The sequence below is a fragment of the Stegodyphus dumicola genome, chromosome 4 (genome assembly GCF_044657685.1).
Source record: "Stegodyphus dumicola isolate Sdum_Otavi_A_Nest chromosome 4, ASM4465768v1".
NCBI classification, from domain to species: Eukaryota; Metazoa; Arthropoda; class Arachnida; order Araneae; family Eresidae; genus Stegodyphus; species Stegodyphus dumicola.
The window spans coordinates 193576156-193602742 of record NC_140771.1 but is presented as its reverse complement, the minus strand read 5'-3'; the positions used below and the strand labels follow the sequence as shown (position 1 = coordinate 193602742).

At 31.2% G+C, this 26587-nt stretch overlaps 1 protein-coding gene across 1 annotated transcript; it reads left to right on the top strand.

Annotated features, from left to right (window-relative positions):
- The first annotated feature begins 6730 nt into the window (after window positions 1-6730).
- RpS6 (ribosomal protein S6) lies at window positions 6731-26049 on the top strand. Its single transcript, XM_035375798.2, has 5 exons — window positions 6731-6887; window positions 7341-7472; window positions 18746-18956; window positions 23233-23382; window positions 25754-26049. The coding sequence occupies exons 1-5, from the start codon at window positions 6882-6884 to the stop codon at window positions 26011-26013; spliced, it is 759 nt and encodes a 252-aa protein (XP_035231689.1). The 5' UTR covers window positions 6731-6881; the 3' UTR covers window positions 26014-26049.
- Window positions 26050-26587: the final 538 nt, after the last annotated feature.

Below are 26587 nucleotides of genomic sequence, written 5' to 3'. Positions count from 1 at the left end.
GTAGATATTAAGGATACCAACAGCTGTAATATTAGAAGCATCCATAATAGTGAAACATTTTGATATAAAAGGTTGCTTTTATAAGAATTTATACTTAATTCTAAATTTTCATGGGAGATTGCTGAGTTTTTTAGTTTAAATATTAAATTAGCATGTATATTTAGTCCTTGAAAATCAGTAGTTGTGTCAATTCATAGTTTCAGATAACATATGCATTAGAATTACACTTGTCTATTTCCTATGGTAGATCTCTTGAAAATCTATTTGAGCTACATGATTTTAAAATAAAAAATTCTGCACATAAATTATGTAACTTACAAGATTAAAATTAACTTCAAATTTATTTTTTGAATATTTAAAATTTATACAGATAATACTTTTTTATTATTTATTATTATAAAATGAAGAAAAATGTATTATGGAAAATTATTAGTTTCACAGCTAGTACTGCAGTGAACTCAGTTGCAAAAATCTATATTTTTCTTTTTGACATTTATATCATAGTATATATACAAAATATATACAATATTGCAGTTTATATCATCAATAGGATAAAAGTCACTTGCTAAAAACTATATATTAATTTTGAACCGCGCAGAACATTGGCATCGTTATCCTTACATGATTTAAAGGCCAACTGCATTTACAGTGCTCCGGAAATTTGAGTATTACAATTTTCAGAAACAAACTATTTATATTTACTGTTTTGCTTGTTCAGCTGATAAAATTATGACTTAAAAATATTCATAGTAACTTTCTTTTCAGTGTAGAAGAGGAATCTATGTAAACATGATTTTATGTACTCATTTTTACTTTTCTATAAATGAATTAATTATCAAATCTAGGAAAGAATTCATAAATAAATATTAACAATTAAAACATGATAAAGCAGCGAACAAAAAAGTATCATGAAGATGACAATAACATATAAGAGTTACCAAAATTATACTAACCAAATGAATGAACAGTTAATTAATGGATAAAATAATAATTAAAGATGAAATACAAATTTCATAATTAATTAAAAGTAAAGAAAGTTTCCGATTTTTCAACACATCCTACCGCAGCAGAAGCTTGGTTGTTCTTACATCACGTGACCTCCGACGTCACGGGAATGTATCCATGGACCTTATAAGAGATAGACTAACCTAAGGCTCCTCTAAACCAGGCTGAATCACGAACTTTTCTCTCTTGGCAAGGGAGTGAACGCACTGCCAATTTTGGCGCGTTTATCGCACACGCTGGCTGAATGTCTGCTGTTTTTTTAAAGATTTATTTTATAGACGTGCGGCATTCAGCGCATATAAACTTTTCGGATAATTTATTAATTCTCGAATAGTATATAGACGTTTTCACTTAAATTTCGCGTATATTTTGTAATTCAAAATAACTTATTCTTTAGATGTTTCAGTTTCGTTAGCAGACTAAAATAAATAAGATATGAATAAAAACTTTCAATAGTGTCAAATGGGGAAATAGTTAAAGCGTAGAGTGTGCAAATAAATTTATCTTAATGACATTTTAACAAAAATTTCCATAAAAACACTGTAAATTCATACTAAAAAAATAACTTAAGAATATGTTGTCATTTAAGTCTGAGGTATATGGAAATAATTGTGCAAGATTCTGAAGAAACACTTTCTTTTAAATGTGTGAAATATTTCATAACATATATGGAAGAAGAAAGTACAGCATTCTGTGTTTTGGATGCTTTTCATCAAATGTAATATAAGTACGAACTAGAAACCGTAATAAAAAGTCCTTCCTCTTCAATCAGATCACCTTTGTGTTGCGTTGTATTTGTAATACTTCTAAAAATCCAATTTTTACCTAAATTAAAAAACAGATAATAACTTTGAACATATATAGAATGAATTTTGTAATTTGAGTTATGTTACAAAATAATTCATAGTTTATATATTTTATACTAATAATTTAGATAAAACCTGTCCAATTTAAGAATGTGTGTTAACCACATTCTTAAATTGTAAAAGGACGACTTAACCACATGTAATTCATTTCAAAGCATAAAAGAAAGCTTATTTTTTATTTTACACAGCAACAGTATTTTCATGCAGTCAAGTTTTTTTAACTGCTAGTTATTATACATAATACTTAATTTTAAACCCATTCTTATTAGAAAGCATAACTAAGAAACTTCTTTTTAAAGCACCACAGTGATTGCAAAGAATGTCGTTAAATTTACAAAAGTATTGAAGATATATTGAACAGCATTATAACAAGAAAGTACTGTACAAAATATGTAAATGTAGTATAACTTCTTTTTTAGTATTTGCATAGTTTCCTCCAAATGAACCTTAATGGGAAGTTATCTTGCGAAAATTTAAAAGTATTAAAATGGCCTCTATTTAAGATGTAACTGCATTTATAATTATTTTGTAATTGCGAAAGATTATATTACTGCAATTAGATTATGCACTTACAACATAATTGCATAAAGTAATGAAATTAAGAGTTCACAGATACAATGTAATATAATTACAATGCAATTACCTAAATTGTAATTATAATCACTTATTTAATACCACAATATTATTACAATCACAATGTAATTTAAATTGGGTACTATATTTGCATACCCTCCACTCAAAAGGAGGTACTGATAAGCCTGGAAGTTATTATCAACAAAAAGCCTGTTCAGGACAGTTTGATGACAATTTTCACCGGGCGAAAAGTACATTCTTAAGCCCAGGCAAATCATGACAATAAAAATCATTTAGTCTTATGATTCACTATATTTTAAACCCTAAATTTGAATTCTTCACCAAATTATTTACCTATATTTTAACATACTTTATGAATTATTAGAAGCGATATGGCAAATATCTTCTAAAAATAACTTTAAAATATTTGTATCCATTAATTGATTCAGATACACACTTTTATTATTTAAGTATATCAAAATAACAGTTTCATGTTCCTGAAATACAAAAATTATGGAAAAAGTTAAAGTAATATTCTTAGAAGCATATGATATTAGTCACCAGATGCAAAATTATAGTTAATTTTTTTCCCTAAATACAATTTTATTACACAGTAGTCAAATGTGTAACTTAATAACATGTTATATAAAAAATTAATGATAATAAGTTTATCAGAAATGAATTAATTCTGCATAACTTTTTGCACTTGAAAATTTTCTACACCTGAGGGGAGGGAGAGATCTAGTAAAATTAGATTTATTATAACTTCAGTTGGACCAAACACCTTCTCTCTATATATATGCATCACTAAAGAAATAAATAAAATTATCATGCTTAAAAAACAGATATACCATAACAGTTTTTTTCCCCTTGTTACCCTTTACATTGAGAAATAACAAACAGTACAACACTGAAAAATACTATCCTTGAAATTTTGTTTAAATGAAGAAACACACACCATCTTTTCATTTAAGCATTACACTTCAAAAACAGATACACATACCAATTTATTTTCACTAGCCTTTGTACTGATAACATGCCATATAAAAATGAAAAGAATTATCCTTGAAATTTAGATAAAATGAAGTAACACAATGGGAAAATTTATGCCCACGGACATCTTTTTTCTATTGCATGTTGTCTGACATGATCCACAAGTGCCTAAAAATGTACCCAAAGAAACGCATTTCAATATTAACAAAAAATTGTTTACAGATTAAAATTCATTCATTTCATACCAGTATTATAAAGATCATGTATGAAACAAATCTGCTTTCCCATACTTTTAAGTAAAACGTTTATACTGGAAAATAGACTATATTTCTAGATATTAGAAACAGGAAAATACTAATTTGAATGTTCTGCATTCATTTCTAAATCTTTACTCCATTGCCAAATTGTATAATACTGTGATTATAAATAAACTTGCACAATCCTTGCAATTATTGAAGTCAGATTATATATATTTTGTCTCACACTATTCAATTTATTCCATTGACTTCAGATATCAATGTCAAAATTCTGGAAGTTATTTTAGCCAAGAAACAGTAGTGGGCACCGTGCATAAACAACTCATCTAACTGTTTAACAATAGTGATTATAAAATAAAGAAAAAAAATTATATATCATTCCAACGATATTGCAACTATAGTATAATGTTACATATATCTTTAGCAAACATTCAGATTTTATCTTGACTTTCCAAATTATTATTTATTTTTTAATAAATTTCAATATGCTAATGATTTTCATGTTACATTAGTATAAATTCCACAATTAGCACAGGAAAACAAAATCCGCGCTTTATATTAGAAGAGAAATTTCTTTTCCACATTCAAAACATCCACATTGGCGATGTTTGGCGACGGGTACATTAACCCTAGACTAATTTAATTATAGCTATTATTACAGAAATTAGCAGATACTCAGGTTATTGTACACAAGAATTTCACTTTACTTGCACATTATAAACATCAGAGAAGATATAAACTCTAAATGAAGGCGTAATTAACATTATACTTACTAAGCAAAGTTCAGCGCCTGGACCAGGTTTCCAATTGTCTCTTCGGCAATTATTTACCCATATTTTTCTTCATTTTTAGGAAATTTTACCAATGTATGACCTTTCCGTGAATGATTTGAACAATTAATAGCTGCACATCCGCCCATTTTACACAAAAAAACACAAAAAATTGTTGCACCGTAACTACACAGCCGCCATTAAATCTCCCACTTGGGATCGCGAATGCCTGATGATTCAGCCTGGTATATAGGAGCCTTAGACTAACCCAGTGGGCGGGACGCGCGTCATCGACATGTCGGCAAGAAAGAGTAGGGACGATCTGCTTTACTTTAACACTGAAACCTATGGCGTTTGTATCACATAACTCTTTTTAATTATTAAATGTGATACCTTGTATAGTGATAAGATTATAAAAGCCACAGTTTTTTCCAAATAGAATTTAATATATCTCATTAAAGCACTTTTTAGTGCATTTCGCCCAAATTTTTCACGCGTAATTCTTGTACAAACATCTTTACTTTGGTAAAACGGTAAGAACTCTAAGCACAAAACTTATGAACTTAATTTTGCGTAAAAATAAAGTAAAATTAAATAAGATTGATAGTACGCGATGCTTTGAAATAAATAAGGTAAAATTAAAAAAAAAATCTGATAATTTTTTTTTAATTTAAAGAACATTTTCAGGCAGTGATTTTCCAAACTATAATAACATTACAAAACGATCATATTTATTTGATTATATAATCATTAAATTATTAGCATTAAAGTGGATTATTTATTTTAATAATTCATAAAATTCGGAGCATAAAATTTTCTGAGAGTAATGAAGGAAAAGAAAGATAAAATAAAATCTAGAAGCACTCTTTTTTTAAAGTTTTGTGTGTTACCTATATTTATTGAATATCATGTTCTTCGCCCGTAAACCACATACATTTAAAAACCGCATATCTTTAGAATTCCCGCACTGGAGAAAAAACTGTTATTTTCCGTACAGTGCTCGCTCGGAACTCGTTGAGTTTGTTAATCAAAAATTCGTTAAAGTTTTACAAAATATGAAATAGATCAAAACAAATTCGAAATTCGGCCGTCCAGATGCCCATGTTCGGGTGGAGGATTACATTATTCAAATTTTATGGCTCTAAATGCTGTGGTTTTTCTCACAGTGCGAGAAACATACATGTATTCATGCAGATTCTTCATTATTTAATTTCTTTAAATATAATACAGGGCGATAATATTTGTTAACAACAATTTGCAAGGAGAGACGGACATTTATAATAAAACAGCGCAAAATGCCGCTTCGAAACTAACAGCCTTTCTAGGCTAACACCCCTTTGGGCTAATAAGTTAAATTAACAGTAAATAAAAAAATCTTATGGAGAACTAAAAATAAATAAAAAAATAATCACTATAAAATGCAAGCAAAATTAATTATTACGGTTAAATACAATTCTAATATTAGAATTAAATGTATAAAAATGTTTAAGGAATCAAAAGTGTTTATCACTAGATGTATTATTAAATATAATTGAAATAAAATTCCTTTATAGAAATTGTGTTGTAATGCTCATCTATAATTTTAAAAAAGCAGCACAATTTAGAATTTTAAACATAAATTTCCAAAATTCATTTTTAAATATTTTATTATTTTTTACTTATTTACACCAATAAAAAGCATAAAAGTTGCAAGAGAAAATTGCTTGTTTGAAATTTTCTATTAGTTCAGGTTTAAAATATTATTTTCTAAAAGAAGTAGTTACAAATTTCCTTACAGCATAGGAAAAGCTAAAAAAAATATCCAGTTCTGAAAGCATGCAATAACTTTATAATTATTTGGAACGTTAATTATGCTTGATAAATATGCTAAATTTTTAAAAATCAATCTCAATTTCAAAAATAAAAATATGTAGAAATTCTAATTTGTGAAATGAGACGCTACAACCAGCTTTTTCTTGACAATTATACACGTTGCAATAGGCAAGCAATGTAAAATTTCTGCAAGTCGTCCCTACTCCTCCGGATGTGATCAATGTGACAGCCGGCAACCCCCCCAGACGAGGGAGAAAACCCGTTTGGGTTAGTCTATTTCTTATAAGGTCCATTAATGTATCTCATTAAAAAGGGTAATAACATAGATTTAAATGTTAGAAAATGAGCAGCACAACTTTTATATTTTCACAAATCTAATATTCGTAATAGACAAGATGAAGGGAAAAGAATTTTTTTTAAAGAGTCGCTGATAATAAGACCTCTTGCTCAAGGTCATCCTGTTTTTCAATGATTTTCGGCTACTTTAGGGGAAAAATATCTGGCAACTTTGTATAATTAAGGAGCTGCTTGTGGCAACGTGGTGGCAACTCTTTATGTAGGTATTGAATTATTCGGGCTTTTGATGAAGATTTGAATTTGCAATCATGAAAGTAAGTACTTTTTGCAATAATGTATGATAAAAAATTGTTTATATCTAATAAAAACCATCTGTGTGTGTTATATGAATGGTTTTCATGTGTTCATATTTAAGAAATACGTGGATGAAGTAAGATCTTATCATGCGATATGTTAGGACCGCTCGTATGATTTGGTATGAAAATTCTTCGTATAAGCTGCAGTAAAACACTTACCGTGTTAATTTATTTCTTTGATGTTGTTCATGTATATTAATAACAAATTTATGTAACTATAATTTCATCCTGTACTATATCATATACTAACTGTAATTATTTTATCTTCGTAAGCCTAGCAAAAGTATTCTATAAAGATGTGCATTTCATCCTGTTCTAAATCATATACGAACTGTAATTATTTTATTATCTTCAAAAGTATTCTATAAAGATGTTCATTTATGTAATATTGTGTATACTTTTATGTTATAGCTAAATATATCTTATCCTGCTACTGGCTGCCAAAAACTTATTGAAATTGACGATGAAAAAAAGTTGCGTATGTTTTATGAAAAACGTATGGGTCATGAAGTTGAAGCTGATGGCTTAGGAGATGAATGGAAAGTAAGTGCTATATTAGATTACTCTTGCAATTTAATTAATGTATTGTTATTAAAAATTAAAAGTGAATTCTAAAATCTTATTAGCCATGTGGGCTAAAGTGCAGAATCGTCCACTTATTTGTTTGGTGCTCTTTACAAGAGTAAGGAGAATTGAATATTTGTCAATTTTCTTTGACTTTTTAAGTGAAAATGGAAAAAGTGGTCAATGTGTACATGGATTAAGTCGAGGGAATGCGCAGTGCCATTTTTGTGAATTCTGGGATGTTTTCTTAAGTGAAAATAGGTTGATGTGTACTTGAATACCAAGTATGTGCAATTTTTATAAACACTGCAAGCAGTGGGCGATTCTACACTTTCCCCGAAACGTGTTTTTGTTAAGAATTTTCTGAAGAATTGTTTTTCCTCTTCTAAACTGATGATTAAAAAATTTTTTTCCGATTTTGTAAATTAATGCTTTTCTTACACATATTAATGCCATATACAGTGAATGTAGAAAGTATTTGTCCAAGAAGTGTTAAGATCTAACACAATTAGTGTGATGTAAAAAAAGTATTTGTACATTATACATGATGTTGAATGATTAAATTGAAATAAGAAGTATTATTGATTATCTAAGATGACTGAAGCAAACCACTGCTGGTGTAAGGAATACATTTAACGGATCCTCTGCGGAAGTGCTTCCGTTTTCTGTGCTAACTGGAATTTAAGACTTTTCTTCATATATTATGTTTAGCCTGTTAGTTTTACATGTACATGCTTATTATCTGTGAATTTTTTACTACTATATGCTTAATGTATTGTTATGTCTGTTAAATTGAATTTACATGCACTACAAATCATGTTTTTGGCTCATTGTGGTGAGTAAAAACGGTGCCAATGGGTTCTCTGTGGATGAAAACCCTATATTTAAATTAATACCTTGTAGAATATTCTTTAGCGTGAATAACAAACAGCTTTGAGTCTCCTTGGCATTGATTCAGTTAAACTTGTTACTGAGCTGGGTATAGACCTTCATTCTTGTTTAAGCATAGTTAATAAGTCATTTTAGTTTTCGGTTGATCTTTACTGTACGGTACCTTGGTTTCTGTCTGTAAATTTTGATACCCTTTAGATTATAATTGCTCTTTATTTCATAAATTCTTCATATATTATGTTTAGCCTGTTAGTTTTACATGTACATGCTTATTATCTGTGAATTTGGTCATGGTATTATTGGGGTTTTCTTCCGGAGAGGATCCGTTGGCGGCGAAGCGTATTTACTCGCCAAGCTCGTCAACGGCTAATCGGCCATGAGTTTAGCGGTGTACAGTTACGTTGCAAGATATTTAAAAAGGTTAACCGTAATACAAATTAAAGAAACTTATAAAACGCATCTAAATTTGAGTTAGCCGCAGAAAAAAATTATCAAAATTTTAAACATGATATTTAAAGCATAGAAATTAAGTTATATTATTATATATATTAAACAAACATATTGCAAGATAATTAAACAGGTGATCTGTGATGTTTAAAGCATATAAATTAAAAAAACATATTAAACGCATCTAAATTTGTGTTAGCCGCAGAAAATATATCAAAAGGTTAAATATGATATTTAAAGCATAAAAATTATGAAGAAACATACTAAACACATATAAATTAGAGTTAGCTGGCAAAAAATAATATCAAACAGTGAAACATGATATTTAAAGGATAAAAATTAGACTTAGCAGGAATAGACATAATATTTAATGAGTTAAACATTATAAAGCATATAAATTAAAGTATATATAGCAATATGTCATATATCTTTTGTTAAATTTGTATAGCCCTGAAAAGGGCCTTTCCCCCCCCCAATCCTTTACACAATCCTAAACAAGTCTTTTAACTGAAGACTAACTTTATATCTCTGGTCAATGCAAAGTTTTGTATATGCCTATATTAGAAATATTTTCAATAACACATTAAAAACGCTTAAAAATAAATAGCAATGTCTCCGTAAAATAATGAAACAAACATGAATGCCAAAGTGAAGACTAGATGTCCTGCCATAGTCATTTGAAATAAATTGCATTGACACACATTTCACGTTGGAAAGAAGAAAGTCCATCTCTAAAAAGATGTTTGGAAACTTATAAGAAATGATCAGCAAATTTACCTTAAAATGGACATAAATCAATGCTGTATACATTACTGCATTTTAGAATATCCAAAATGAGAATGAAAAAAGCAATATTTTCATTGATTTTTAGGAAATAGCATATGCTGTTGACAAATTCATATGTAAACTAGGATAATTCTAGTTCCAGGATATCGCTGAAATTATTTCTCCTTATAACAGATGTGGGAAAAAACCAGCACTTGCAGCATTCTAGACCTTTCATCAGGCCTGATGAAATTTAAACGCAGCAACATCATTTTCTTCTGAATGATGCATTCAGGTGTATGAGAAAGGCAGATGAAACACTTCTCAGAATGCTGTATCATAAATGAGTCGTAAATGCTTTGCTTATATTATGCCAAGCAGTCATAGCTTTAGGGGCCATGACAGTGTGATGGCCCAAGATACTGAGTACTGAAGATTCAAACTAGGGTCAAACCATCAGTATACAGCAACTGTATTGCTGAACTGCTTGTGAACTTGAACAAAAGTATGAATATCTTGTTAGTGAAACCCATAACGTAAGAAAAACGGCACACTTGATAAAATGTTCAAGATTAATGGTCGATTTTGTTATGAATCCCATGGTTTTGACATGTTTTAAATATACTCCTTCCACACGGATAGAAGCTGAATGATCATTGTCCTGCTTACTACAGATATAACCTTTCAATGTATAATCTGAAGGAAAGTTTAGGTTATTCGAATATGGCAAAGCATACCGGCTGTTGACCTGAAGAAGGATGCCTTTATGAACATTCTAAGGGAAACTGGCTTGTATGTGCATTACATATGAGGAAAACTAGAAAAATCAACCATGCAGCCAGTCCTTTAACCATGATATGAACACAGATCAAACTACCAGTATTCAATGGTCTTAACCACTAGTAGGAAAAATCTTAAAAAAATGCTTGCAATATCATGCAATCAGAAATTCACTAAATGTTGCACAGCAGAATTACTTTTTCAAGTGTCGAGGATGAGAATACTTAATTTTGTTTTGTTTATATAGGTATTTGGTCATGGTATTATTCATTACATATATTCTCTGTTGTTCATACAGATACTAATATTTTAGTACATTTAAAAGTGTCTTTTTCATTAAGTGCTTTGCTCGTCAATATTCCCAAAATTGTGTTTCATATGTTAAGTGCTACTGTACGTATAATAATTAATGTATTCATTACAGAATAATACATTTCAAATATCCATTTTATGCAAGCAATTTTCAAAGTTATTTTTTGAATTTACTTGCTGATAGCTTAAAATATTTTATTTTGAAACAATTGCCTTTTTCACAATAAACTGGACATTGCCAAGAATCTTCAATAATATTCAAATCCTTTAGAGTAGCATTGTAAATAAAACTATAAGAAAATTATACATTTTGTTATCTTTCAAAAGTCAAACTTTGATTAATTACTCAAAGCAGTGGTTTACTAACTTTGATGACCAATAAAAAATCTTAAAAAAATTTTTTTTTAAATCTCATCTCAGAGAACCAATAATACTTTTTTATTCATTATTACTTCTTTATTTCATTCTAATCATCTATCATCATCAAACACCTAGCATCTTCTGAAAGGTAATTGCTAAGATACATTAAAAATATGTCAAATTTTTAAGCATGAAAAGTGATGTAATTCTTATTATTTTAGATAAAAATAAGAGTAATAAAAATAAAAACTTTAGTTAATTATTTAAACCTTATATTATTGCGGCCCACGTTAATCATGTTTTAGGACTCTGGTATCCTATGGTTCTGAGTGTTTAGTCTTTTAATTATTAAGAACACAGTCATACTACTCTAAACAGGCGTGTTACCAATTATCAATAAGCCCCCCATTCCGCCGTGATTTCACCTGCTCATCCGGTAGTGATGCACCACCAGCCAGCGGCAAAACGGAGCACGTACAGAACATACGAGAACAGATTCGTTGTCTAACAGCGTTCGTAGCGGTCCTTATAAGTTCTTATATTTGAAAATAAAATATTGTATTTATTATTTGGTTCCAAGCGAATACAATAAATATTCCTTATTATTATTTATTTTCTCTACTTTGAACTGAAATTTCACCATTAAATCTTGTAATATAGTTTAGTTCTGCATAGTTTTTTTTCTCTCTTTGTAAACTAGTTCTGTAAATTAGACTGTTATTTAAAATAAAAAAAAAAAGTAATTGTTTTCCATGGTTGTGGTAATGCTTATTCTCTCTTAATAAATACTCCATTTCTCATTATTTTAAATTACAAGTCTAATTTCTAAGGTTATGCAGTTGTGTATAATGTAATTAGACAAGTGCTTTTTTTTTTCTTAAAATGTGCTTGAAAAGTGCTTATAGGTGCTTATTTTTTTAACTAAAATGTGGCTATGAACCCTGTCTAAATGTTTGAAGAATCAGGTTGCTACCTACGACCACTGAATTCACCAGGTTACCAACTTTGCACTGTTATCGCCAATTTTGTCGATGTTTACATTTAATGGATCCTCTGCGGAAGTGCTTCCATTTTCTGTGCTAACTGGAATTTAAGACTTTTCTTCATATATTATGTTTAGCCTGTTAGTTTTACATGTACATGCTTATTATCTGTGAATTTTTTACTACTATATGCTTAATGTATTGTTATGTCTGTTAAATTGAATTTACATGCACTACAAATCATGTTTTTGGCTCATTGTGGTGAGTAAAAACGGTGCCAATGGGTTCTCTGTGGATGAAAACCCTATATTTAAATTAATACCTTGTAGAATATTCTTTAGCGTGAATAACAAACAGCTTTGAGTCTCCTTGGCATTGATTCAGTTAAACTTGTTACTGAGCTGGGTATAGACCTTCATTCTTGTTTAAGCATAGTTAATAAGTCATTTTAGTTTTCGGTTGATCTTTACTGTACGGTACCTTGGTTTCTGTCTGTAAATTTTGATACCCTTTAGATTATAATTGCTCTTTATTTCATAAATTACGGTTTCATAGTTTTAATTTTATAATTTCTGCATGCCATCTTACCAGATTTAAATTGATGATCTATAATTCAGAAAAACCCCTTATCCGGAATCGGCGAAGGCCCGACTAGTCTGGTTTAAAGACTTTGTACTGTACTCAAATATAGCAACTAATTTGGGACAGGGAGTATATGATTCATTCTGATTAATGTCATGTATCTCATTATTACACTCATGTCCATAAATTAAGGATGATTCGGAGTCATGCGGAAATTGAATAAATATATCACCTGTAAAATCAGTACACACATCTTCAAGAATCATATGCAAATTTCAGGAAGTAACCAAATGACACCGATGGTACGTCACAATGACGAGAATGTAAGAGAGTATATAAGGAATACAGGCAAAGATGTAAAATTGTTCGCAGGGGCTTTATAAGCATTTCAGTGCAATAACCGAATAGTTATGACACAAAGGACTCATTTGGATGATTTTTTACATGGTAGAATTATTGGCCGTCTGAAATGTGGGCGTATTCAACTGGAAGTATCAGATGAACTTGGAATTGCCCAGAGTGTAATCTCCAGGCTTTGGCAACGATTCCAAGATGATAGTAATGTGAGTAGACGTTACAGCACAGGTCGCCCCAGAGTTACAATGCCGAATGAGGACCGGTGTTTGGCAGTTACTGCCAAAAGAGCACAACCTCAGACCTGTCTCGTCAGCTCTGTTCAGCCACTGGTACAATTTCAAGGCAGACCATGCACAGACACTTAGGGCAGATTGGTCTATATGCTCATAGATCTGTCAGATGCGTTCCACTTACTGCAACTCACTGTCGCCTGCGGTGAGCCGTGGAGTAGAGAGCATGCATTGTGGACACCACAACAGTGGGCTTGTGTGATGTTTTCCAACGAGTCCAGGTTTAGCTTGCAGTCAGATTCTTGCCGGACTTTCATATGGGGAGAGCTCCAGGTACCCGTTACCACCAAGAAAACATCATTGAACGACACCATTACGGTGGTGCAGGAGTGCTCGTTTGGGGTGAATTATTCTGGGTTTCAGATCTGACCTGCATGTTCAAATTGGAACCATGACAAGCCAAATCTATCGGGACGTCATTCTGGAACAACATGTATGTTTGTTTCGGGGCGCCATGGGCGCACAATTTGTGTTTATGGATGACAACGCCCATCCTTCACCGTGCAAACATCGTAAGTGAATGCCTTAAATTGGAGGATATCACCCGTATGCACTGGCCAGCATTCTCACCGGACTTGAATCCAGTAAAGAAAAGTTTTTTTACATTAATTAAAAAATAGAAAACATTTTCAGTACCTAAAACCAAATTTCTTTTAGAAATACTTTTTCTCTTATGTATTAACAAATTAACTTTCATCATTTATTAATTTCTGAATTGCATACTTAATAGTGGCTCCAAATTATTTTGTTGCACAAGGACAACTGATATTAATATGATGAAAATTTTGCGCTGAATTAGTTTATGTTCTGAAGCTACCTGCTAACTTCGTACTATATAAAAAATTTAAAAGTAAAATACATGCTTTAAATTACCCTTAAATTAGAATAGGTTATTCTAATAAGTACAATTAAAACGAAGATGTATCTAGATGCAAGCAGGGATTAAAATCAGAATTGAGTAGCTGACGGTTATATATGAAAAAAGAAAAATGGGATAACTTGATATTTCATGTTTTCTTTCTAAAAAAATATTTTTATTAAAAAGAAATTTATAATTTCTGCAGCTAACATTGCGCTCATTGTAAACGTAGCAAAGCGTAGCGGAGTAGGAGTGCCATCTTGCGTTCAGTAGAAAATTCATGGTGGCCACCAAAAACACAAAAGAATATTTTCACATTGGTAGGCCTTGAGTATAAATTATCCTTGCTAAAACAAAATGTGAATATCGCCGAATCATCTTTAAATGTGCCAAGGTGGCAAACAGAAGTAAATCTTCAAGACACCCCTACAAATATTATAAGCAGGAACACGGCTGCAGACTGAATTTTTGGAATTTGCTTCATTCCATATAGTGTTATCAGGAGCTGTAAAAACAGTTTTGCAAATACCCTGATCTATTTTTGCCCGTTTATTTCTGTTGAGTTCTTCGTTTACTTCACTGTCCCCAGACTCACTAATAGTTTGTGTCTGGAATTCCTCTTCAGTTTCTACAGAAAAATTTCCAAACCTCCGTCAGACTCATTTTCAGATAGCTCCTGCAACATTTTTTAAATTTCTTTGTAAAATAAATTGTTTCTGAAAAGAAATGTAAGCATGAAAAACTGTGCATCTACCTTCCTTGCAGTATTTTCTTCAAACAAAGGACAAAAAAACAATTTTCTTTCTTTTAATTGCAAACAAAGGAACAACAGCTTATGTAGACATTACAAAGTAGTGAGACCACCCAGGTTTTTATCCCTGTGGGAGATAGTATGAATGCAATCAAAAAATCCTTATCAGTGAATGTTTTCCATAGTATGAATGCAATCAAAAAATCCTTATCAGTGAATGTTTTCCAAGGGTTATTTGACAATGCCTCCAGTAGAAAGAGGGATGAAAGTAAAAGAAGTCAAAATGACCCCTCCACTCCTGCTGATGACTCCAACCCGAAGTTTATCAGGAAACAAAAAAGGCGTTTAAATTTATGGTAGAACATGGAATTTGCTGACCCTATAACAGTAATGTTCATCACATCTACACGTAGTGCATAAAAAGCCGACTGGCATTAAACCAGTTGGAGATTACAGAGCACTTAACTCGGTTACAGTTTTTGATTCATATACTATTCCACATGTACGAGATTTCACTCAATATCTTTATGGCAAGACAGTGTTCTCTAAACTAGATGTTGCAAGGGCTTATCATCTTATACCCATCTATGAAAAGCATATACCTAAAACAGTGATAATTATCCCTTTTGGTCTTTTTGAATTTCCTTATTTAAACTGTAGACTCGGAAATGTTGCTCAAACATTCCAGCGTTTAATGCACATAGTATTACGAGGACTAGATTTGTGTTACACATACTTAGATGACAGTCTAATATTCTCAGAAAACAAAATACTTCATAAACAACATATTTTTAAAATTTTACATAAATTAAATGAATATGGACTTAAATACTTCAAAATGTGTTTTTCTGAAATAGAAATAAAATTTTCATGGTTTCTGAAATGTTCAGAAGATCAGGGTAAGAAATCATTGTTCTTAGGCCATTTAATAACCAAGGATGGCACTAAACCTTTCTCTGAACAGGTGAATGTAATCGTCAACTTCAAAAGACCGTGAAATGTGAAACTCTGAAGGAAGTTAAAGATTTACTAAATTTTTACTGTATGTGCTTGCTATATGCAGCACCTAATCAGGAACTACTCAGCGAATATTTAAAAGGTTAAAAAAAGAATGACAAGTGCAAAATTTCTTGGTCTCTTCAAACAAGTGAAGCTTTTGGAAATGCTAAACAAGAGTTAGCAAATGCTACATTATTAGCACGTCCTTCATCGAATGCATGCATTGTTCTTTAAGTTGATTCATCTAAGTACGCTATTGGTGGATCTCTGAATCATGTTACTAAACAAGGACTCGAATTCCTAGCAATTTTTTTTCCTAGAAAGCTAAACACCATAGAGACAAAATACAGTGCCTGTGATAGAGAATCGGAGTTGCCAACTCTCCCGATTTAGGCGGGAGACTCCCGATTTTCGACCGCTCACCCGCCAACCCGATTTACAATATATTTCTCCCGACTTTTTCTTATTCTTCACTGCAGTAAATACCTGAGTTGCTTTATTCCCAACAAAGAACCCTCCCTTACAATATGGAAATAGTAGAAAATTCCTAAAAAATTTGGCTATATCTCTTATACAGTGCCTTACACAGAGATTACAAAAAATACGTCAATGTTTCCTAAAGTGGTTCGTGAAAGCATCGATAATGCGACTTTTAGTGTATCAGAAGAACGCCCATCAAAGAAACCAAAACTCGACAAAGGCCGACGTGCTATGTTTCCAAGATCCAAAGACAATAAAACTACAATTTCTTGCAAAATATGTGATAATTTTTCATGTAAAATTCATTCTTCCTATGTTTGCCAGAAGTGTATGTTAGCTTCTGACTCCTGATTAGGTATATAATTATTTTGAATGGATTTTTTTCCTTAAATATTGAAATAAGTTTTTTAAATAAAGAAGTATAGTTTCTAAATGAAATATTGCAATTATTGTTTATAATCAAATGATTTCTATAAAATATATAACACATTTTCCTAATGAAACTGCTTGGGGTGACGCTGTCACCCTGCGCGATCTCCAACGTCAGTGTTGGGTGCGGGCCTTCTGCCGGGTTAAACGATGCAAGTAATAAAAATGTTTTTTATGTCTAAGGTATTTTTGTATTGCTTGCATTTAAGACTTAGAAACTATTTAAAGTTAATTCATTATTAAAAACTATATTTTTATCATTTAAAAAGTCTTTTTAACATTGTGAAAAGTCTCCTGATTTTTTAGTGTCATAGGTTAACAAGTATGAGAGAATTATTAGCAGTATACTCATCCATTTGCAAATTTACATACGTGCTAGAGGGACACAAATTTACAGTATTTACTGACCACAAACCATTATTTGCTTTCAAAGAAAAACTTGAAAAATGCCTCTTAAGTCAAACTCGTTAACTAGATTTTATTTCTCAATTCACAACTGATATTCAGTACATTAAAAGAACTGATGATATTGTTGCTGACTTATTATCTTGCATTCACAAAATTAAAATTATTGGTCCTATTGATTATGAAGAAATTGCTGAAGCACAATCAAGAGATGACGAGTTAAAATACATACTTAACATTAACAATTCTTACAATTGAAAAAAACTTAAGCTTCCAAATTCCGAAATAGAATTATACAGTCAAATGTCGTTAATCTGGTCTCGTCGGGACTTCGGCGATTCCGGATTATAGATCATCAGTTTAAATCTGTTAAGATGGCATGCATAAATTATAAAATTAAAAATATGAAACCGTAATTTATGAAATAAAGAACAATTATGATCTAAAGGGTATCAAAATTTACAAAAAGAAAAAGCTTAATATTTATTTGTTTACTTTATTAAACATTTCTTTCAATGTAAGTTGCTTCCTTTCATGTGATAATACTTTCTCTTTAATTCTATTAAACAGACATAATTTCTTGTTTAGTTACAAAGTTCCGCTGTTCAAGTCCTATAATTTGCTGTGTTGAGAATACCGACTAATTTGTCAATCGAAATGTTTTCGTTTTCAATAACCTCTGGGTCACTTTCTTCACTATCGGAAGCGAAAACAGATTTCGGATTTCAAAACATACTTTTGCTTTGTAGATACAAATTACATATTAGTAAATATATATTGGAAATTCTATTTGACATAATCAAAAGTTCAAGCTTACTTTTATGAAATTGCTCTAACAGTCTGCAAAAAATAATAAGCCGGATCCAATTCGAAGATTAAGGAACAACGCAATCTGCAACATTAACTGAATTAGATAATTTTAGCTTAGCTTACATCTCCATTACACATTAAACGCGCATGCGCACAAACATATTCGCAGCCGTAAAAGTCTTACGCCGCGGTCTTAAACGCATGCGCAGAAAGTTTGTAGCTTTGAGGTCCGGATTATGGGTGTCCGAATTAACGACTTTTGACTGTATTTGTTATCTATTTAGGAAAAGTAAAAAAATTCCAAACAATTTCTTTCAATAAAACAAAAGTGATGAGTGGTCAAAAGTGTTCAGTGCGAGATCTGAAAGCCTTCAAGTTTGTGGTTATTATAAAGCTTAGTTACTGTCTGCTTATACACTAATGTTGTATCATGAGATTAGTGACAAAGATGTATGTAGCTAACTTTGTCTTGTTTCTATTGCATGTTGACAAAGTTAAGACTGGATTTTATGAGTTATCTGTTATAGTTTACATCCATTTCTTGCACATGCTTAAAACTTATCCGAGCTCCGAATAAACAAACTCTCACATGCCCTGGCTCAGCAGGCTGGCACTAAACATTTTCCTTCGTATTGCTATTATGCATTGTTTTTAAATACTATTATTTTCATTACATATTATAAATTAGCATGCATTTAATATTTATGTGTTTTACTTTTTTTTTTTTTTAAATTCTTGTTTCCGATTTTTAGGGTTATGTAGTGCGTATTAGTGGTGGAAATGACAAGCAAGGATTTCCAATGAAACAAGGTGTGTTAACAGCTGGTCGTGTAAGGCTTCTGCTGTCCAAAGGCCACTCGTGTTACAGACCACGAAGAACTGGTGAAAGAAAAAGAAAGTCTGTAAGGGGATGTATTGTTGATTCTAATTTGAGTGTTCTTTGCTTAGTAATTATTAAGAAAGGTAAATATTATTAATATTATTTTTGAAATTGGTATTTTATATTAAATGCTTTGTTTTTTCTGATTCCTAAATTATATACAGGAAAGAGCAGAACTACGTAAAAAAACATGCGAGGTATCTGGTAAACAGATATCAGTCATCCAAAATATATGTATTTGTATTGTAGCATGTAATATTTTAGTTCATTAGATTCTGCGAGTTGCAAACTTCAATAGAATTTACATTTTTTTTGTTTGGATTTAAATGTATCTAGAGAATTTAGCGTATACTGTTTCTTGTTGTCATTTCTGAAAATGAGTATTAGAATGCAATTAAAATGAATGTTAAACAGAAATTTACTGCGTACTCAGATATTTGGAAAACGTGGAAGATTAGGTTTTGCTTTGTTAATTGTATTTTGTTGATCTTGAAACAGTGGTTCTCAACCTTTTTTGAACATGCATCCCTTTCACCATTGCTAGACGATCATTCTCACTTTTCCAAAATACAAAAAATAGTTCTACATTTATTTAAATTTTATTTTTAATGTGTTTAATAAATTAAACTGTAGAAAATGGTGATGCACTGAAACTTGAATGAAAGTAGTTTTTCGTATTCATAAATTATAAACTAAAACAATCATATCCTATGTCTTATTCATACAGTTATTAACCTACTTTTCAGTGCAATCCTGTATTATTTGTTGAAAGTATACTCTGAAGAATCAGATATTCTGACATAGTGGTATTTGAGTTCAGAGCTGTTGTGCCATGACATCCCAGATGTGTTGTTTTGGGTTAAGTTCTGGTGAATTAGGTGGCAACATTAATTAGAATTCATCATTATGCTCCTTGAATACAATTCAAGCCTTGTGATATTGAGTGTTGTCCTGCTGGAATATTCCTTTTCCAGTTGGGAAGACAGACACCATGTAAGGGTGCAAGTTATCGGCAGTTATGTTCAGATAGTCTGCAGCTTTCGTGGTCTATTCCAGTGGTGCACAAACTTTTTTCGACTGCGAACCCCCTAGAGATAAATGTTCACAAATACAATATATATTTCGCGCATTTCTTTCATTTCATCGAATAAAAACATCATCATATCTGACTCATATTAATTTTATTTATAATTTTAAGAAAATAACTTTTGTATAACACAAAAATCAGTAAATTGCCCTTAATGAGATGTATGTGGCTGCAAGTTTCTAATTATCTCATCAATGTTTGTATGTATGATCAACTAGCCAAACTTCATTGATATAATAACATGTACACTTCATTTCTCAAATCAAATATACTTCGGTGTGTAACAGTAATCTGTCATACGTTGAGCCCATCTCATTGCAAAGTATTGAAAAGTGACGGCTGTTGTGGGTGTTGCATTTAATGTAGTTAATTGAACGAACAGCATCTTGTAATATGTTGTGCAACTCTTCATCGATATCTTTTGTAACAAGAGCTTGTCGATGAATCATACAATAATTAAATACCAATGAGGCGACACCTTCTGAATTAAGCCTCTGAGCCCTTTATTCGAACCTGTTAGTGCTGCAGCACCATCAGTACAAACCGCAACACAGTTTGCCCAGGTAAGGGACTTTTTTTCAAAATATACATTTATTACTTCGAATATTTTTTATCCAGTTGTTTTTCCTTCCAAACTTTTTCAACATAAAAACATTTCTGTTATATCTTCATTAAAAATAAACCTAACGTAAATAATTGGTTGTGACATTTTAGTAATATCGTTAGTCTTGTCCAGTTGTAAAGCAAATACAGATGAATTTTATATGTGTTTTATGACTTCTGACTCGACATTTCGGAAATCCGCTGAGACACTGTATCTCTTGATAATGGTATTGTTTTTAGTTCATTTCCATATTTATCACCATACATAATTGATGTCATCTTAGTTGCTGCAGGAAGGAAGCTTGTAATGCTTTCTGAGGTATTGTAACTTTCTCTAAATGTGAATTTTCAGATTTTCAGCTCGTTTTTGAAAAAATCATCATGTTTATTTTAAAGTTCTTTATGTTTAGTTTCCTGGTGCCTTTTTAATTTAGCTGGTTTCGTGCTCTCATTTGCTAATTTTTCATTGCAAATGACGCATATCGGACGTTCTTCATCATCAACAACAAAAAATGTAAAACCATACTTAAAAATTCCTCATTGTATTTTCTTATTTTTTAGATTGGGCATTTAGTTCAGTATTTTGCAACTCCTCATTAGTATTTGTTCATTTGTTAGCTGAAGATGTACCTGGTGTACATATTACCCATTTATCCATTATGAAGATAGGGTTTAAATTATTTAAACTAAAACAAATAATATATAAAATTTTATCATTTTTTTTCGAGAAATTCAATAAAATTAACAAAGATCTTTCTCTAATGATAGTACATACCTGATAACAAAGAGTAGCAAAGCCCGATAAAAATATAAAAAATCATATTTACACAACATCACATGATAAACGTCGAGGATAAACTAAAACAATTGCAGGCCAACTGCTACATGCTACAACTTCATCCGAACCCTTATGTCTTCACTCTGACTATCAGATAAGATACACCGCGTACCTCGCCATCTGATTGGCTGATCACAGAAGTGAATTTTCCCCCTTTCCCTGCGGTTAACGTCTAGTCAGATAGGCGCTTTTCAGTAAAACTGGCAAATTACCGCGAAGAGGGCACTATCTACCAGAGTGAAAAACTTGCGTCTTCACACTTTACATACATTACGCATTATGGTCAAAGAAAGAGCGGACAGCATGAAATTGCAATTAAACAGTGAGTGACGGCGCTTCACTTTTATATGTACACTGTATGGTATGCAGGCATATACAACTATATCCAACTGCATAATACCTTTCTAAATTCTGCTTCCAATGCCTGCTCTAAATTATAAAAGTTCTGCCATTTCTAGATTTTGTTGTTTGGTGTGTCATTAAATTCTAAAAATTCTGCCACACCAGCTTTACCATATATATTTCATATTTCTTCTGAATTTCATATTACTAAAGAAATAAAAGTAGCCGCTTTTTCTGTACATTGTAAATGCATTTAGTGTTTTTTAGAATAACAGAAATCCTTAATTAAATCCAAAAATTCTAAAATTAAAAGGAAACGTGTTGAAGAAAGAAACCGAATACATAAAGAAAATTATTCTTTAAAGATATGTGCAGTTATTATTATGTAAATTACCGAATTGTTTATGATTTCAACCTTTACTATAATTTTCCATTTCTGTTTCCTAATATGATAGGGTTACTGAGCCAGATTAAATTAAATTGTATAATCTTTGACCACCAGTCCACATTTAATTTGAATTACGTCACCATTATTGACTTTGTTAGCATCAGAACATGCCTTTATGTTTGTTCTAATCTAAGTTCTTTTTAAATAAGAGGCTTATTTAAACTTTTGTCTGATATTGTAGTTACTTTCAGACATAGTGATAATTTGCTTCACATCTATTGGGGGTTTTGGACTATTTAACTTTTACCAGATCAAGTAAAACCTCATACGTACATTGTGGAGTGTTTGACAGGTTAGGAGATAAAGCATGCAGAAACTAGTGACAGTATTTGTTTGCATATTGAGGCAAATCTCTAATTATTGTTAGAAAATTTGCTTAAAGAGAAGGCAATCAATATAAACCAGCAAAAATGTTTGAGAAGGCTTCAAATTAAAATGACGAATAAATATTTTGTTGAGTATTGTTGTTACAAACATACATGTTTTGTAGCTTTTAATGTGTAATTGTTCTAATATTGTTTAAGAATCAGTGTCATAAATTACATGTATTTTAAACTGTGAAATTTTATTAGATTTTAATAGGGCTTATTTAACAAATATTGTTGAAAAAAATTTAATAGTAGCCATATAAATCCATAATGATTAAGGTTACCTATTTACCTAATTTAATTATATATAACTGCTTGCTCGTAAAAATTATCTCCATATATTAAAGTGAGTTATTGCCTTTCATTAACCACTTGCGCTAAAAAGACGTGCCGAGCACGTCGAGATGCTTTTGTCTCAAACCGTGCGCAAAAATTAAAATAACGTGGTGCACAGGTCGCCTAACGATATTGTTTATTTCTTGAGTTACAGCTCTGGGTTGTACTTGCAGATGCGGAGCGACGTAAATGAGACACTTTACCACTTGTTATATTGTAGCGCACGGCACCGCAACCGTGAAGTTTAGTCGTAGCGCAAGTGTTTAATACTCACTGGTTTAATACTCACTGGTATTTCCTTTTGTGTATTTTCTCTCATTTATTTAATGTCTTCTAGGTGATCAAGATATTCCTGGCTTAACAGATACTACCATCCCTCGTAGACTTGGACCAAAGAGAGCCAGCAAAATAAGGAAACTATTCAACTTAGCTAAAGATGATGATGTTCGTCAGTTTGTTGTCAAAAGACCTCTTCCTCAAAAAGAAGGTACTTATATTAATGAATATTTTAAGGCTTATTGTAGTTAAATGTGTGTGCCCTCAAAGAATGCCATAGTGTGATTAATAATTTTTACATTTATAAATGCAGTACTTTAAAATGCAATAAATGCAAGAGCTGGTTTTTCTGTAGATAAAAAAGAATTGTTTTTCTAAGTTAGACTCTTGCAACTTATAAGGCCAGAAATAGTGGTCATTTTATTATGGAGTCACATAACAGGCGGGCATTCTTACCTCCTATGAGGGGACAGGTAGTTACAACCATGCCTTCTGTGATTCAAACCCAGGCACTTAACCACTATACTGTCTGGGCGACTGAATTTAATAAATAGGAAAGGTGCTTTCTGACTATCCATGTCCCCACATAAGTCTCAGATGGGGCTCAACTTTGGAGTAAATTTGAGAATTCAGTGGTGACTTAAAAGAGAAGCATTTGTTTGGGTATCTTTATGGCTCACAGGTATTGTTCTATTCATTAAAAAAGGAAAGCATTTTATAAAAAATACATGGGAAAGCAGAAAATATGTATGGATGATATTTTCATTTTTACGGCTGTTTGGTGCTGTTAGCTATTTCCTTTAGAATTTCTTAAAACAGGCTTTTTCTTAATGAGTGAATGTTCTGTCAGATAAATTCAGCAAGATCATTTGGAAGGTATTGTCTTGCAGTTCTTTCTGCTCATTTCTCTAAAGTCATTAAATATGTTGTGTATGGATGCTACTTGGTGGGTTCATAAAATTATTTTTGTGGTTCACTTTCCAGCTCTTAGTGCTGGTTGTTGCAGTCACCAGAAGCTCTTTCTTTCTCACACTGCAAATTTCTATTAATTATTATTGATAGTATTTTTGGGGACAGTCCCACTTTCTCACAGAATTTTTGCTGACATGTATGTCCAATAATAAATATTTTATCTTCAGACTAGTTTCCAACATGCATTCTAACACTTTGCTTGCAATTTTAGAAACAAAAAATGTCATAGAACAAGTTTTTTTGCAATGCAGTGCTTTCTTTTTTATCAACTGATAAAATTCATAGTCCCATTACAGTTTGTTATAACAAAAATACATGGTCAAAAGTGGGAAAAGAAATACTATCAAAAATTAGGAAAATGACAATTGAATTTAAAATTGCAAATTTCTTAAGTTTTCTAACATGTGTGATATGTGGGTTGCAATCTAAAACTTTTTGGCAACAGCGTGTCACTGGGGATGTGGAAAATCAGAAAGTTTCATTGTATTCAATTTTTATATGTATTCATTCTAAAAATTTATTTAAATGGATAAGTTCAGATAATGAAAAATGCTTTTCCAGTATATTGTTACAAAAATATGTGCTTAAAATTAATCTTTAAGAAAATCAATAAGAAAGTATAAAAATGGTTTCTCTCAAGTGCATAAAAAGATATAAGCTGTGTCTTATTGAAGTTTGCAACCCAGAAGACGATCAGTCGCAGTTTGTCCTACATACTAGAAGTAAATTTCTCACGAGCTATTACCTTATATATGTGATTGATATTGGGGAAGTTATATTTTAGAAAAATTTAGGTAGGTGATAAATAGAAGTATGATCTGCGAGTCCTTCAAAAAGGCATTCATTCCTTTAGGCAGATAACCCTCTTGTGCTTTGCCATATTCAAGTAATTTAACTTAACTAACCACTAATAAGAAAAGTTGCAAATGATTGTGAAGTAAAATAAAGTCATGCTGATTTCATCTCATAGAATAAGCCCAGAAGTTTAAAATGTCATTGTTTTAAGATAACCATTTAAATATTTATAATTGCGTATAATGCGTCTTCGTAAGTAGCAAAGCTTGCGTTCTGCTGGAGTCTCCAGCTCTGCAATTTTTATTTAACATTTTTAATGTTACTGACTCGTATGCTGAGTACATTTTGGGAATCATCCCAAGTTTTTCCTTTTGTTTCAAGTTAAATTCAAAAGTTCATTTTTTATACATATTTTTTCATTTAATTTTGTTCCTAATTTAATGCAAACCATTTTTATTTCAAGAAAAATTATTATTGCAGATTTAATTAACATTTATTATTTTTCCTTCTGAAAAAGTGAGTTTTTATGTTATCTTCATTTGAACAGTTTTTGTTATATGTAATAAAATTTGTGTATGTCTAGTATACTACTAGCTGTATAGATTAATATTTTTTCTTTCATGCTTATGTATGAAATAAATTATATAAGTCCAAGCTATGAAATTATTAAAACTAAAACATAATCATTGCATAAGTCAATTGCATAGTAAATTACATCTTAAATCAATTCTGTTAAGATAAACAATTAAATATTGCATGAATATGCTACAGTTCTTATCTTTAAAATATGCTCCTCTATTTTCCTTTATTTTTAGGCAAAAGGCCTCAAACTAAAGCTCCAAAAATTCAGAGACTTGTAACTCCTGTCATGCTTCAGCGTAAGCGTCATCGTTTAGCTTTAAAACGCAAAAGGGCTCAGAAACGAAAAGATGAAGCAGCAGAATATGCCAGACTTTTGGCACAAAGGGCTAAGGAAGCTAAAGAAAAACGTGCAGAAGAAGTTCGTCGTAGGCGGTCTGCTTCTCAGAGGGAATCCCAGTCGTCTGCTGGTGGAAAAATCAGTGTCAGCAAATGAATAAATAAAATAGAATAAATTTGACTGTGCTGAGAAGTTTTGTTTCCTTTTTTTTCGTCAAACCTTCGTTTTTGCTTCATGTAAAAGCTATGCCTTTCATCATATGTATATGTGGAATTTATTTTTGCATTAATAGCTTAGGGATTTAAATTCGTGATCTTTAGTGACGCACAGCCTAGGATTAAGATATAAATCATATTTGAGTAATATTTGATTTTATTTACAAGATTCTAAAGTATTAACATATTGATAATTTTTTATCACTAACATCAAATGAGTTCCAAAATAAGAACTATATTTTTTGAAAAAGTAAAATTTCATAGTCTTATAAACAGGTATTTTGATAAGTAAATTGCAGAAACGCAAAAAGGAATTAACAACATAGAGTAATTACAGTGATTGAAATCAAAGTTAATCACTTAAGTAATTATATATATATATATACAAGGTGTGTTCGAAAAGTTCAGTCATTGGTCTCATAATTAAAAAACTGCACCGCTTAGGATCTTGCACTCACGCAGACACAGTGAGAGAAATGCCATCTAACGGCCATTTTACAACAGATAAGAGGAAG

Excerpts from the sequence above, each read along its gene's own strand:
- RpS6 (XM_035375798.2), top strand. Across the intron at positions 7,473-18,745 it reads GCTTAGGAGATGAATGGAAA|GGTTATGTAGTGCGTATTAG; the intron begins GTAAGTGCTATA and ends TCCGATTTTTAG. Across the intron at positions 18,957-23,232 it reads CTTAGTAATTATTAAGAAAG|GTGATCAAGATATTCCTGGC; the intron begins GTAAATATTATT and ends AATGTCTTCTAG.